The sequence below is a fragment of the Columba livia genome, chromosome 1, assembly GCF_036013475.1.
Source record: "Columba livia isolate bColLiv1 breed racing homer chromosome 1, bColLiv1.pat.W.v2, whole genome shotgun sequence".
NCBI classification, from domain to species: domain Eukaryota; kingdom Metazoa; phylum Chordata; class Aves; order Columbiformes; family Columbidae; genus Columba; species Columba livia.
Window position 1 is genome coordinate 179,004,682 of NC_088602.1, and position 13,724 is coordinate 179,018,405.

General features: G+C 40.5%; 1 protein-coding gene across 1 annotated transcript in view; it reads left to right on the plus strand.

Moving 5' to 3' along the window:
- SLC38A1 (solute carrier family 38 member 1) overlaps positions 1-13,724 on the plus strand; it is a 34,723-nt gene that overhangs the window by 11,652 nt on the left and 9,347 nt on the right. The window contains 7 exon segments of the mRNA XM_065048601.1: positions 4,410-4,423; positions 4,426-4,481; positions 5,030-5,145; positions 9,980-10,053; positions 11,690-11,782; positions 12,092-12,173; positions 13,035-13,117. Of these exon segments, the coding sequence (XP_064904673.1) occupies positions 4,410-4,423; positions 4,426-4,481; positions 5,030-5,145; positions 9,980-10,053; positions 11,690-11,782; positions 12,092-12,173; positions 13,035-13,117 (518 nt within the window).

Below are 13,724 nucleotides of genomic sequence, written 5' to 3' on the forward strand. Positions count from 1 at the left end.
GTTTGGAAGGGGATGTATTGGGAGGGAGGTTTTCTTTATACGCATATGTTGAATTTCTTCTGGGCACGTCAGTAAAGTGGTTTCCATCAAATCCAGACATGGATTTCGTGACTTTTAACCATGTATCTCGGCTATAAAACTTTGTCATCTCTGCACATAACTCTAAACCTGTATTTAGGTGACGTACTCCTTAGCTGTAACAACAACGACGCTCTCAGGAAGCTGCTGGCTGAACACCTGTCTTGGTTTACAGCTACTAGTAAGTTATCAGCAGCCCTTGGTTGGTTAACAATGCTGTTAGTAGCTATACCCAGATCTGGTCCAAGTTTCATAGTGTAAGCCAGATTAAGGTTTCTTCTGTATTTCTAGTTCCTGCCTGCCCTAGAAATTTTTGCTGTTGCTCAAGCTAGAGCTGAGTTTAAGAAGCTGCCTAAGGATAAAGTTCTGCCATCTTGGCAAAACTAGCTTTTCTTAACAAATGTTTAAGTCATTGTCAAATATCACTCTGCTAGTCAAAATGGTTAGCTTGGAGATATCAACTTAGTCTAACATTTTTCATTTAAGTTCTTTAATAAATTAAATTTCGAAACTGTAGTTAAGCATGGTCCTTTTAAAACCACTTTATCAATAAGACTAAGTTTCTACTTTGAACTAAATCAAACCAAGAAAATACTTAGATGAAGAAATCCCTTCCAAGCCAGCAGTGAGGCTTCATGCATCACAAGGATCAGGTAATTATTTTTTTTAACAGGTTGTTTTATTAATTTATCTGAAAAGTTTTGTACAAGCTGCTCCTACTCAGCTGTGAGCTCACAACAGGAAAGCAAAAACATATAAGAACAGGTTACATCTTTTAATGATGAGTAAAGTGTTTGAAATGAAGACAACAAACAGCACAAATGGATTTCATACTTGTCAGGGAGCCACAAGGCTTTGGTGGCACAGACGGTCCTACTGTGCATTTCCCCAGCACCTGTCACAGTGGCCTCCAGTCCTTGGGAGGGCTGGGAAAGGCTGGAATAAACAGTCGCTTCAATTCATTCATGTCATATTTATAAAGGTCAAATATACAACATTCTGTGACAATGAAGAGCTTGCTTTCTAAGCACATCTATTAAGCAGAGCAGGTGCATGTCATGGTTTAACTAGAAATTCCAGTATTCCAACATATGTTCCCTTTCAGATGCTGTAGAAGGGGAAAGAAAAAAAAAAAGAAAAAAAAATTTATAAAAAGCAAAATCTTGGGAAAATTTGTTTCTGTTGAACCCATTGGATTACCTTTCCCCTAGGTCGGTTGGTTAGTTGTTTTTTAATTTAAGTTCAGGAATACATTCCATTTATGGAAAACTTAGGCTGTCACATGCTAAGTCTGTACCACCTACTGAGCGTGGTCCCGAGGCAACCTTCTCGTCTGGGCTTGTCAGTTAAGTTGCCTGCAACAGCAAATACAGCACAGTCTCTGGATCAGGCAGACCCCACAGCCCCCACCTCTGCATCACTGCTGAGATTTCTAGGCAAGCCATCCTGGCGCTGGGAGGTGGGTGCTGGGAAGCTCCCCGTAAAAAAATCTGTCTGCAATGCTCTGTATCTCACAGAACGTGTGATTCAAGAGCCCCGTGACCACATTCCCATGTCTGACTTTGCCCTCCCGAACACATCACTTAGCGTATAAGTGGAAAAATGTGCAGTGTGATATGGCGAATGAGGAGTCAAGCTTAATAGATGAGAGGCTGGACAACAAGTGCAGTCCATTTTAATATAGGATTAACTCGAAAGTATTTGGGGTCAATTTATCAAATCAGACGTGTTATTTTTAAGTCACATCCAGAAGGAAATAATGTGTTTAGTAGTCACAGAAGATATCAGTTCTGCAGAAGCTGTTTACTCTGTCAAAAGTATCCTAATGAGAAGTCCCACATTCACTTTATATTCAAGCCATATTACTCAAGTGTTGTTGTCTTTATCACGTGTTAGTTCTTTAACAATAATTTTCATTAAACTTTAATACCATGTGGTAATAATAATACTATCTACAAATTTGTTATATTTGTAATAATTAAGGGGAACTGGCTGTAGAAGGACGAGAAGTAGGGGGAGCAGACTAGTTGCTTCTATCATGACTCTGACAAAATCTAAAATGACACATGATCTCTATAAATTACAGAAGAAGGCAAAGCCCACAGATGTTCCCAGCAGCACTTACAAATCTAAAAGAGACAAAACTCTTCTGTGTGCTACTGCCTGTACAAATTGCCTGTGGGGTGTTTCGAGAGAGCTGGAATGTCTTTTTCAAACTGTTCACACTCTGCTGCCTACGTTCAAGAGATGGGCTTTGAACAGACATGGAAAAAGGAAAAAAAAGCACATGCTCTGAATCAGGTTGAGATTTTATTCCACAAAGATGAAATACCTATATGGTGAGCTTCGGAAAGCTAATTTTGGATCAGTCTATCTTAGAAGTGGTTGCTTTGCACTTCTCAAAACAGTGGGGGAGGCTCAGCCATCTATTCCCACTGTGTTAGAGCACATAAACCTGGCATAGTGTCTATATTTTGCAGCAAATGCTGAAGTTAGTAGTTTGAAAAAAAAAATCACACAGGAGAAACCCATTGTTGATTTTTACTTATATAAAGGAAGCCAAAGCAGACCAATGGGTAGGAGTCAAAGTTACAACAAAATCAGCAAAAATACTACGTACATTTTGCCAGCTATGCCCAGATATTAGAAAGAAATTCTTTACGGAGAGAGTGGTCAGGCATTGGAATGGCCTGCCCAGGGAGGTGGTGGACTCGCCGTCCCTGGAGGTTTTTAAACTGAGATTGGACATGGCACTTAGTGCCATGATCTAGTAAATGGACTGAAGTTGGACCAAGGGTTGGACTTGATGATCTCTGAGGTCTTTTCCAACCCAGTCGATTCTGTGATTCTGTGTGATTTAAGGGATAAACTCAAAATGTGGATGTAATATCCACGGTGTTAAAGATGTAGGGCCTAATGTGTCAGCTATGGAAGCCAAATCAGCAGTATTACGACTACATAATTTTGGCACAGGCTTAGAGGTTGTTCCAGCATATATCACCAGTAATCACGCCACAACTGGGATAGTACGGAATTTTGACAGAGCTCTGTCTTTATGACCTCACATCTACGTTACCAGGCTGTATACTGCTGGACGTGCTCAAACAAGCACAGTCAGTCTTGAGCCACAGGCTGAAGGAGAACATCCTCAGACAGCAGAAACTTCCAGCTGTGGTAAAGGACCAGTGGTGCTGCCCTCTGTGTTCAGCCTGTTGTTTCTCTGTTTCAATTTAAGAATTTAATTTACCCACAGCGAAAAGGGCCTCTGACACTTGGTGAACGCACCTGGTAAGGTATGTAACACATCTTATGGCTGATGCACTATAAAGATTATGATTATTATAGCACAGTATTTATTACTAGAATGGCACAGGATTTCTACAAGCAGAATCAATGTGGTACAATCTACAAGAAGCATAATACAGAATTTATAATACAACTTAATTCATAATTTCTTATCACTTGGGCCCTCCGCAGATTGGGTCAAATGTTAATATATGATTTGCTGTATAAATATAACAACCATAATCTAGAGTCAAGAATCATATAAAAGAAGATGAGTCTCTCCCTCAGTCCTGGGAGGAAGCGGAGGGTGATGGGGGTGTCCCTGGCCATTGGGGATCCCGGGTCTCACTGTCCAGCAGCAGCTTTGGACCAGGATTTTGATGGACTTTATGGACAGTGCTCTGGGTGCTGTTAGGCTTTCCTCTTCTGCAATGGGGGTCATCACCACCACCGGGGGGGACGGGTGTCTGCGACCTTCAGGGCTGGCAAGGAAGGGAGTAATCAGCCTGGCACCTAGGAGCCTTGAGGCCGACAGGGAGGGGAAGAAGAAATCTGTTTGGTTTGTCTACTTGGTTCAGGGGACCTTCAGGGCCTGATAATGAGGGAAAGGGAATGAATGGTCCAATTAGTCACAGAGAATGGCTGCTTGCCTCATTAAATGGTACTAGCGATGCTAACCACATTGGCAGGGATCAGGAGTGGGGGGTACCAGTCACACACACCTCTGCAGGTCACCTGGGGAAATATGTCCTCTCAGTGTCTGTGCAGACAAACTACTTGCCTGTATGCAAAACTGGTGCTTCTTCTTGACTTAATCTCCTAAAAGACCATTCAGTACATATATATTTATTCTGCTAGTGTTACCTTTATCAATACACAATATATGCTGGTATCAGCAAAGCATAATCTAGCTCATTAAATAGTTATGCGTGTGACCTCTTTTCACATACAGTTTTTATACATTGCGTATTTTGTAACCCCATGCTGCTCATGGAATTAATGTGTTCGCATTTTCTAAACGCTGGAAATAAATCCTCTTTTTTCAGCAAGTTTATTTCGGATCAAGCAGAAGGAGTCTCACAAACAGCAAGCTGGAGAAACAAGAGAGTGATGAATACGTAAGTCTCTCTCGCTGTTCTTTTCCCTGTCAAAACAAACTATATGTTGTGCATATGAAGGGCTTTTACACATGGTCTTCAGAAGTGCCGGGCACACACAATTGTAACTGAATTCTGGGTTCCAGTAGAAACTGCCTGTGCTCAGCACTTTAAAAAAGAAAACCTGAGCATTTTGGATGAACTGAGGCAAGGGAATCCCTCTGGCCTATGTTAGGCAGGAAGTCCTGGTGGTTCCTTATGGCATCATATAACTCATGTGCCTAAGACATTTCACAGGCATAGTGAATGATGGGCTTTTAAAGTGTAGTGAGTTGTGTATTGTCTATATCATTTATGTCAGTTTACAGAATCTATAGGATCAGAGTGTAGCTGTGACAGGATTTAGTGATGTTTTTCCTCTTTCAACCCAATTTTTATTAAGTCGTTTCCTTTCCATAGCAGTAGTTACTTATACCTGATATATCACAAAATGTGGAGTTTGAAATGTAGATGCATTTTCCTTGCTCTGTTCCAAGCTGCTGCTGACACGTCTGTCTTTACCTCCCCAGATCCCAGGAACTACTTCCATGGGAATGTCCATTTTCAACCTCAGCAATGCGATCATGGGGAGTGGGATTTTGGGCCTTGCTTTTGCCTTGGCCAACACAGGAATTATCCTTTTCCTGTAAGTATTTGCGTGGTGAGTAGCTGATCCCCATGCAGTTTTACTGCATTTAAAGAATGTGTGCGCTGTCAGCAAATGGAAGGATTTATAGTCCATCTGTAATCAAGTACAGCATTCAAATCTGAAAATGCTAGATACAAGTTTTGGACAATTTTTTTTTTGCGGGGGAAGAGGAGGAAAGCCACTACTTGCAATGCCAGAGCAAATTAGGTCCATTTTATTTACTACTAACCTGAGCCTAGCCATGTTTTTTTCCCATGGTCCACAAGTTACATATACATCAGAAATATTCAGTAGTAATAGTTGCGGTGGGATAGTGCATAGTTTTTACTTGTGTCTCTAGAGCTTTCCTCAAAGCATGGTACAATAACTGCTTTTTTTTTAACCAAGAAATAGAATATTTATATTCCTTTATAAGTTACATATAATATTTTCATCTCACTCCCACAGTTTCTTCATTTTCTTATGTGAGAGTCCTTGAGAGCCAATATAAATATAGCCAAGATTTTAGTATAAACAAAAAGAGTCGAGGAAGGTACTTAACTCCAGCAAAAAAAAAAGAGGCATTTTGTAAAGGAGAATTTTATAGTTTAAAAATGAAACTGTGCCAGTGAATGAGTAAGACACAGTGTTATTCTGTGTTATTCTGGATTGCAGTATGAGATGTTTCATTATGAAAAGTGATTGTTAAGAAATCAGTTGGGAATTGTGTGCAGATTTCAGATAAATGTTCATTGAGGGAAGAAATACAATAATTTACAATCTTTGAGAACTGTTCAACATGGTTATTGAGTTTACAGACTACTCTAAAGAGGTGCAATTTATTGAATGTCAAATCTAAGAATCTAAAACTTTTGTTATTTCTTAGGTTTTTGGGAAATATATAATATCAGTCCTGTATGTAGCAGTGTGGATGGCCCAAGTGGCACATATAGCCATCTGTACAGTGGTTTTGTGCCAGGATAGCTACATCCATGCTGCTAGCTTACAATTTGCCGTGGCTGGGTAAAATCTAGGAATAATCCAAGGCTATGAAGTATTTAGGTCTTTCTTGTAGAGAGAGACCAAGTTTATTTTATTTTTGCTGGGTTTTTTTCCCCTGTACTCTAACCTGTATATGATACCTCTCTTCGGCCTCGTTACTTTGCTGTGATAATAGTGTCTCACCAAGGAGCACCCTCAATTTCTCCTTATTGCTTTCATTTTCTATAAGTTCATCCTCTTCCTATTCTTTCAGCAGTTTTTCATTAATTTTGTGAAATGTATTTGCTCTAAAGGATGTAAAAAGGCAGTTTCTTTTAAGTGAAATAGACCAGACCAGTGCTTTGAACATCAGAGAAACTTTTAACAACATGTGACAGTGCCTGGGCTCGTCTTGGCCTGAGTAGTGGATGTGTAGATCTGTACCACCGCATTGCACGAAAAACTGCCCAACCTGAATGAAGAGATTTTACACAGTAAATAACAGCATTATTCTCTACAGAATTAACCGTGTGTATTTAAAACTGGATAATTGTTTTTGTTGGCTTTATAATGACTTTAGATCTGTTGGCCTGGAGCTAGACCAGCCAGCTGAGATCAAGGGTAAGGAAGCCAGCAGGACCTCACTGACCAGGCCAGCAGAGCTTTCCTCTTTGAAGCCTGGAGATACAGGATCCTAATGTGGTATCTGTAGTCAGGCTTGAAAGTTGAACTGCTTTAAATGTTCTTTTATCACGCAATAATCTCAGAGTTAAACCTAGTCCATTGGTGTCAGATTTTTTTTCTCACAATCTCATTCAGTGCATTTTTCCCATAAATGTGTAGTTCTGCTTTCATTATCACAGGTAGATCTTAGAACTGTTTCTGCTTTACAAGCAATTAAAGGAAGAGTCCTAGCAATACTTCCATTGCTTTTTGCACATGAGAAAGCACTTAAATTCATTGTCCTTGAGCAGCACAGTTCTGGAAAGTTTCTAGATTGCTTTATCCAGTATTGGCACGTACCACCCCTGAAAAGTAGAAAGCAGAGGCAGAAAAATTAAAGGAGCATTTCCAGTGCTAACAAAGCAGACTTAGCCTGATTTCCACTCTCACAACTTCCACACTGCTGCAGTGTGAAGTGGACACTGCCATATACACACCTGGATCAGTTCAGATACAAATTCTTGTTGTAATACATGCAAAATAAACATGGCAATGAGTATATACTCGCACATCTTATTTGCATAAGTTAGTGCCATAGCAAAGTGCCATGCATTCTAGGCAAAATAACTGACGTGGGAACTCCGAGGAACTTAATCCCAATATGGTTGATAACTACAGTGCAGACCAAAGAAGAGCATCCTTTCCTGCATGTAAAAGGGGAGAAAACCTTGTTGCAGAAAGATGGCACAAAAGGCTTCGGAAGTTAGAGATGGGGCAGGATACCTCAGAGTGGCAGGAGCACGTGTCGCTGCCTGCAGTTTCATCCTGGAAACCCAGGACCAGAGGGGTGGATCACATTGCAGAGACATAGTGGCCAGCCAAGCTCAAGGTGCCTTCAGCTTGCATTTAGCCCGGCACTGCACATGGTACGAAGAACCCTGCTGAGACACAGGGCCTTGTTAGATGAGCTATAGTACAGTTGAAGTATCACACTGCTTGCTACAGCCATTCCTGCTAGGGCTGACTGGAAGCAAACATGAAGCCACAGCTGAACTTCTCCAGAGGTTTAGGGCAGACCGGCCCTCTGGGAGGACATACAGTGGCAAACCCCATGCTCGGCCACATTTTTCTGCACCCAATACCTGATGAGGGTTCAGAGCTGTTCTGTGCAATAAGGCAGGTGACTGCACGAGTCTCACAGGTCTTCTGGCCCTCAAACCTGGGACTTCACAGAGGGCTGGGGACAGCACGTGTTTCAGCTGAACTGGTAATGTGGCAGCTGGGAGCAAACAGTGGCATGGCAGGAACAATTTGTTCTTCCCAGCACTGTATCAGTCCCCTGCCTTAAACTGTTTGTTCTGAATTGGTTGGGGGCAGGTGACTTTTGCATGTGCCGTTTGCTTGCAGAGCTGCCAGCACTTTAAGAACAGTCAAAATAAAAAGTAGGGGGAGTGCTTTTGGGACTGCAGTGCAAGCTCGCCTGCTTCTGTTTTGAATTTGTGCAGACCAAGTGGCATGGACATTTTCATTCCTGTCCAAGGGGTGGTTTTGGCGTAAATATCCCTGTCCATACCACAGTCCTAACACAAATAAGTTTTTCATACAGTGCTGATGAAAATGCCAAGTGTCTCTGTGAGAACCCTATGGGGAGCTAAGGACAACAGATCAGCTAAATACCTGGCTGCTCGGGAGTGTTATTTTTACTGCTGCAAAGACTCCATGAGCTCAGGGCCTGAAAAACAGGAGCTTTTAATATTAAAATAGAATTGATGTTGGCATGGGGAGCCAGAGCCACTTGGGGTGGGGGTGAGTGAGCCCAGCAGCCGAGCACAGGGGGCTGTGAGCACCATGTGTCCTGGCAGGCAGGGGTGTGGGGGCTCCTCAGGGAACATGGGCAGGAATGGGGCTTAGCACATCGGTAAAAAATGGAGCAGAGTGACCTCAGCCTGTACAATCTCCCTTCCCTTCTCCAACTCCTCGAGGAGAAACACCCTCTGGGCTGTACAAAGAGTGTGTTGTTATTGTCAGACATCATACTTTGTTGGCAAAAAAGCAGTCTCCCCCATCACCTCTTTATGTTTCTCCCTGCTTCTCTGGCCCCGAGAAACTTGTGGGTCATTATTTGGCGCTTAAGTATTTTTAGTCTAAAATAATAAAAAAGTGGGAGGCGGAGGCTTCTCATCCTTTTCTTTCTATGTATGCCTATGAAAATTATGTGTTGCTGCCTATCTATGGCAGCAGCTTGTTTTCTGTTAAATTTTAGGCTTGTTTTTCTCAGTGTCCTGAGGGTAGTTGTCATAATAAAGAGAGGAATTGCCAACAGATTGTCTGAATGCTCTTCACACACATCATGAAAACATCATCAGGTCTTTGTGTGTCAGAGTGTTGGAGGGGAAGGCACACATGGTGCTAGGCTTAAAGACATAGAGCAATGAGCAAATGTGTTTTTATGCACTTAGCCCCCGGCACTGACTAATTATCATTTGTGCCAGCAAGTTCCCTATGCAAACAGTTTGGTCATTACTTCCTGCAATTCTTCTGCGTGAAGTCAAATTATGTATGGATCACAGCAGACCAGGAGTGACATCAGTGACACCAACCCCCAACTGGACAAAGCATAAGATTTTGGTTTCTGCCTTTATTCCCAAGGGAAGCCAGTTGAGCCTTAATTTCCCTCCTCTTCCCCATCCTGAGGCACTGGGACACACATAAAAAGCCATTTGGGCACCGCTTTGGTAGCATATGAAAGATGTCCAGGGAAAAGATGCTTTCATTTGGTATGGAAGTCTTGAAATAGAGGGATTCCCTTTGAAATTTGTACTCTGCTTGCAGAAAAGAAGCTTTAGAGTAGGTGGTGAGGGACATGCCTTGCTCATCCCTGCTCTGATCAAATCTTAATTCCTACCTGAAAAGACATCTTGATTCTTGCTTCATTTAATTTGGGGGCATGTCACTCACTAACAGGCTGCATTCTCCAGCTCTACCAAGTTTGATTTGGATGAATCTCTGTACATTCAGGGCTTTCCCCCTCCACCACGGTTTGGTGGAACTGCAAAAAGCATGTGAATCACATGTGGGTATAGGGCTTTATGCATTGTCAGAAGAGTACAAATTTATCTCAGAGGCAATGGGAATATGACCTAATGTGAAATATTTTAATGTCAGAGCTCAGCTCTTACAGTAAACTCTATTTTCCATTCTTTTGTAGGCTGCTTTTAATTGCAGTGATGGTGCTGTCTATTTATTCGATACATCTCATGTTGGTGTGTTCAAAGGAAATAGGTAATTTAAGATGTTATTGTACCATTTCAATAGAATTGTAAAGAATAAGAGGTGAAAAGTGCTCAAATAAGGCCAACTGTTTTGTGTAAGACTGAGTTTCTATCACTTTGCTGACACAATAGAAAGGCCTAACACATTTTGGACCAGAAGCCTAGAATTAACAAGAATTTATGTCATAGCGATGGCAAACAGCATCTAACCGTCACTATAAAGAGAAAAACTTAATGACAAAGAGTGAATTCTGCTACTGTGAAATGTTGTCCTCAGTGAGGTAGAAGTAACAGGTCATAGAGTTTCTTTGCATTACAAAACCAATTGCAAATGAAATATAATGAATCTTTACCTATGCTGAAGCCTACCTGGAAATACAGTTTGTCCTTAATGGTTAGTGTGAAATTCCTGATAGTCTTTGTGGTGCAGCAGGAGTTTTCCTAGAAGAAAATAAAACGGAACAGTTTCTTGACTGAGGGAAGTGTATCTGTAAGCAAATTATATCACAAAACCAGAAATTAGAAGTTATCTACAGTGTCAAATGTCCCTGTACTCTGAAGTCCAAGCATCTCTTTCCTTGAGTAGCAGTCACTGAAGCCAAATTTTTAAAATTATTTGTGCACAAGAACACTGTAATATCTTAATATCTAATTTAGACACAGCTGAATTACTGTTTTAGCATGTATAATGGCAGCAACAGCCTATCCAAATTAGGTATGTATGCTTAATTGTGGACACATTTGTGCCCTGTTAGTTTGTAAAATCCAAGCCCTTGTTACTAAGCTGCTGGTACGTTTTAAGCTCAAACTCATTATTTATAAAAGCTTCAAAGCAGAAATGTCAGCTATAATAAAATTTAGAGAAAACCAAACAATGGAATACATTTTTTGAAGTCATACATACAGTGTAACACCCGCAATATTTCTGTTTTGGTTCTCATGTATCCCACCATCTTCACAATGTCCAGTCTCTTTCTCAGCCTAAATCACAGCCAAGGAAAAAAAAAAATAACAGAAACACAAACCAATTAATAGAGAAGTTTCTCAAGCTTGACTGATATTTTAAAAGAAGTTATAATTATAATTTACACCTTTCACTGCTTTTACAAAAAACAAACCACATTGAGAATTCACAAGTTAAGGCTTCTTCCTTAGAAATTGCAGTGGCTGCTCTCATTTAGGTCGTTTAGTCAAAGCAGGCAAAACTGCAGAATTGGGGTACTGTGTCGGCTGTGGCCAGGCTGACAGTGCTGACTGGTGGATCCTCCCGTGCTGAGTTTTGTCTGGAGAAGAGGCTTCCTACGTCACTCTCATTGTGGGCACAAACCTAATATGCCAGGATGGGATTACCAGAACTTAATATGGCACTAGGGGTACAGACAGCCTCATTAAAGGTGTGTAATAGGCTCATTAAGAGCTTCTATTTCAAAAGTGACTGGTAGCCAATGATAACATTTATAGACGTCAAGAAAACATTCCTACATAACTTTCAGTCCTAGTAGTTACAAAAGAGCTCTCTATTTACTTGCAAAAGGCAGATACAGCTGCATAGGTGCATGTGTAGCTAAAAAGGAATCATAAGTGCTTCAATTCAACAGCTTTCGCTGGTATATTTGTTACATCTCTCCTTTTTTTTTTTTTTATAGGCACCATGGTGTATGAGAAGATAGGTGAGCAGCTCTTTGGTGCCCCAGGGAGAGCGATTGTGTTCGCATCTACATCTCTCCTGTACATTGGAGGTAAAAGAGATTAAGGGTATTGAAAAACAAAACCCAGGAATGTCTTAATAATGTTACAGCTACCAGTCAGTCAGGTTCCTCCTTCAGTGATGTCTTGGGATCTTCATGCTCCTCAATATAGCTGTGACTAACACTTTGCTTGTAGCCCTTTAAAAATACTGTATTACTGAAGGATCAGCAGTTTACAGTCAATTGTAGTTCAAGGTCTTCTATCATCAGAGGCTGATGTGGGAAAAGGTTCAAGATGTTTCTCTGTACTTATTCCACAAAATATCTCACCCATTTTCTAAACTGACTTTCTTCTTCCAGCAATATTGAGCTATCTCTTCATAGTCAAAAATGAACTGCCTTCTGCCTTGAAGTTTCTAATGGGAAAAGAAGAAACTTTTACGTAAGTTGAATTCATTTTGGTGATTAGATTATAGAATTCAATGTTGTGTAGATAAGTTTAAGCATATGTTTATAAAAGGTCTTAAATATTGGACATTCTTTATGTCTGTCAAAGTAGATTTTCACAGGAATATCTCAGAGGGTTAAAAGACAACTTTGGGATGGAAAGGAGTAAGGATAGGAAATGAAATGTTAAGTAATCAGCAGTTACTGTCTTTGCACACCAGGTTTTCATGCAGAATTGTGATTTATACAAACCTCTTATCATAGGAGGATCCAATCTTGAAGATATTTGGAACAATGCAAGTTTAAGATATAACATTTTTCCCTGCATTCTAAGTATCTTACAGGATTTTGTTCCTGAAGCACTGTCCATAGTATGAAATTCTTCAATAGTAGCATAAGACAACATGAGAATATTATACTTGGATTTCTGCCACTTATCACTACTTTACATTTACCGGCTTCTTGATTAGAGAAGTGGTGTTTCCTTATAGTGGTAAACATCTTTTGCACTGGGTTATATGCTGTGTTGTAGTGCATGAGAAAAAGCTAGAGACCCCATTCCTCTCAGTTCCACTCACTGATCTCAATGGCAGGCTGATATTTTACATATTAACTATGAAATCTGCCATATCTGAGTCAGAGCAGAGCTGTATTTTAAGGGCTGGATACTTAATGACTCTACAAAGTTCAGATCTGGCCTCCATCTCTCCTTTTGTAAGAGCTACTAGGGTAAGGAGACCAAAGACCGTTCTGCAACTGCAGCAGTCAGAGGATGACTGAGTGTGAGGAAAACCAAGGAGGGTTTAATGTGTGCTCATTGTGTTGTTTGTTGGTTTTTTTTTAATTTTTTACACAGGGCATGGTACGTGGATGGGCGGTTTCTTGTTGTCATCGTGACGTGTGTTATAATCCTCCCTTTATGTCTCCTTAAGAACTTAGGTAAGATGCAAATGCCATTGTGGGAATAAAGTAAAGGAGCCCAGACATCACACCACTGACAGCCACACTGGCAACTCAACTATAATAAAAAAGAAAGGTTCTCTTGTTGTAATCTAAGAAATCGTCCTGGCCTAGGAATAAGCTGTGTTTCAAGCATCTTGGAATAAGTAGGCCTAAATTGTCACGGCTGTTGAACTCAGTATAAACCAGCTTCATCCACACAATTGTGGAAATTGATTTAAAAAAATATAGTTATGAGGGTCTTCATTTCATAAGGCAATTCTATTTTATGTGTAGCCTGTAAAAATAAGTTCATAAATTGTGAGATTACAAAAAATAACTTATTTTTCTATAAGCATCAAAATTTTTAGTGGTGATGTTAACTAGAGTTATCAGACTTTGAAGTAAAATGTGTTTAGACCACTCTATTTTCAAATGTGTGTGAGTGCACAAAGATGCCAGTAGGTACATAACGTATTTTTTTTAAAACCATGTAGTAAATTTTGGCACTGAAGTCCTGTTGGGATCTTCCTTTTGAGAAAATAACCCATACTCAGCTGATGTGGCTCCTGTCAGGGAATCTGAGTTACGCTCTGATCACAACTGC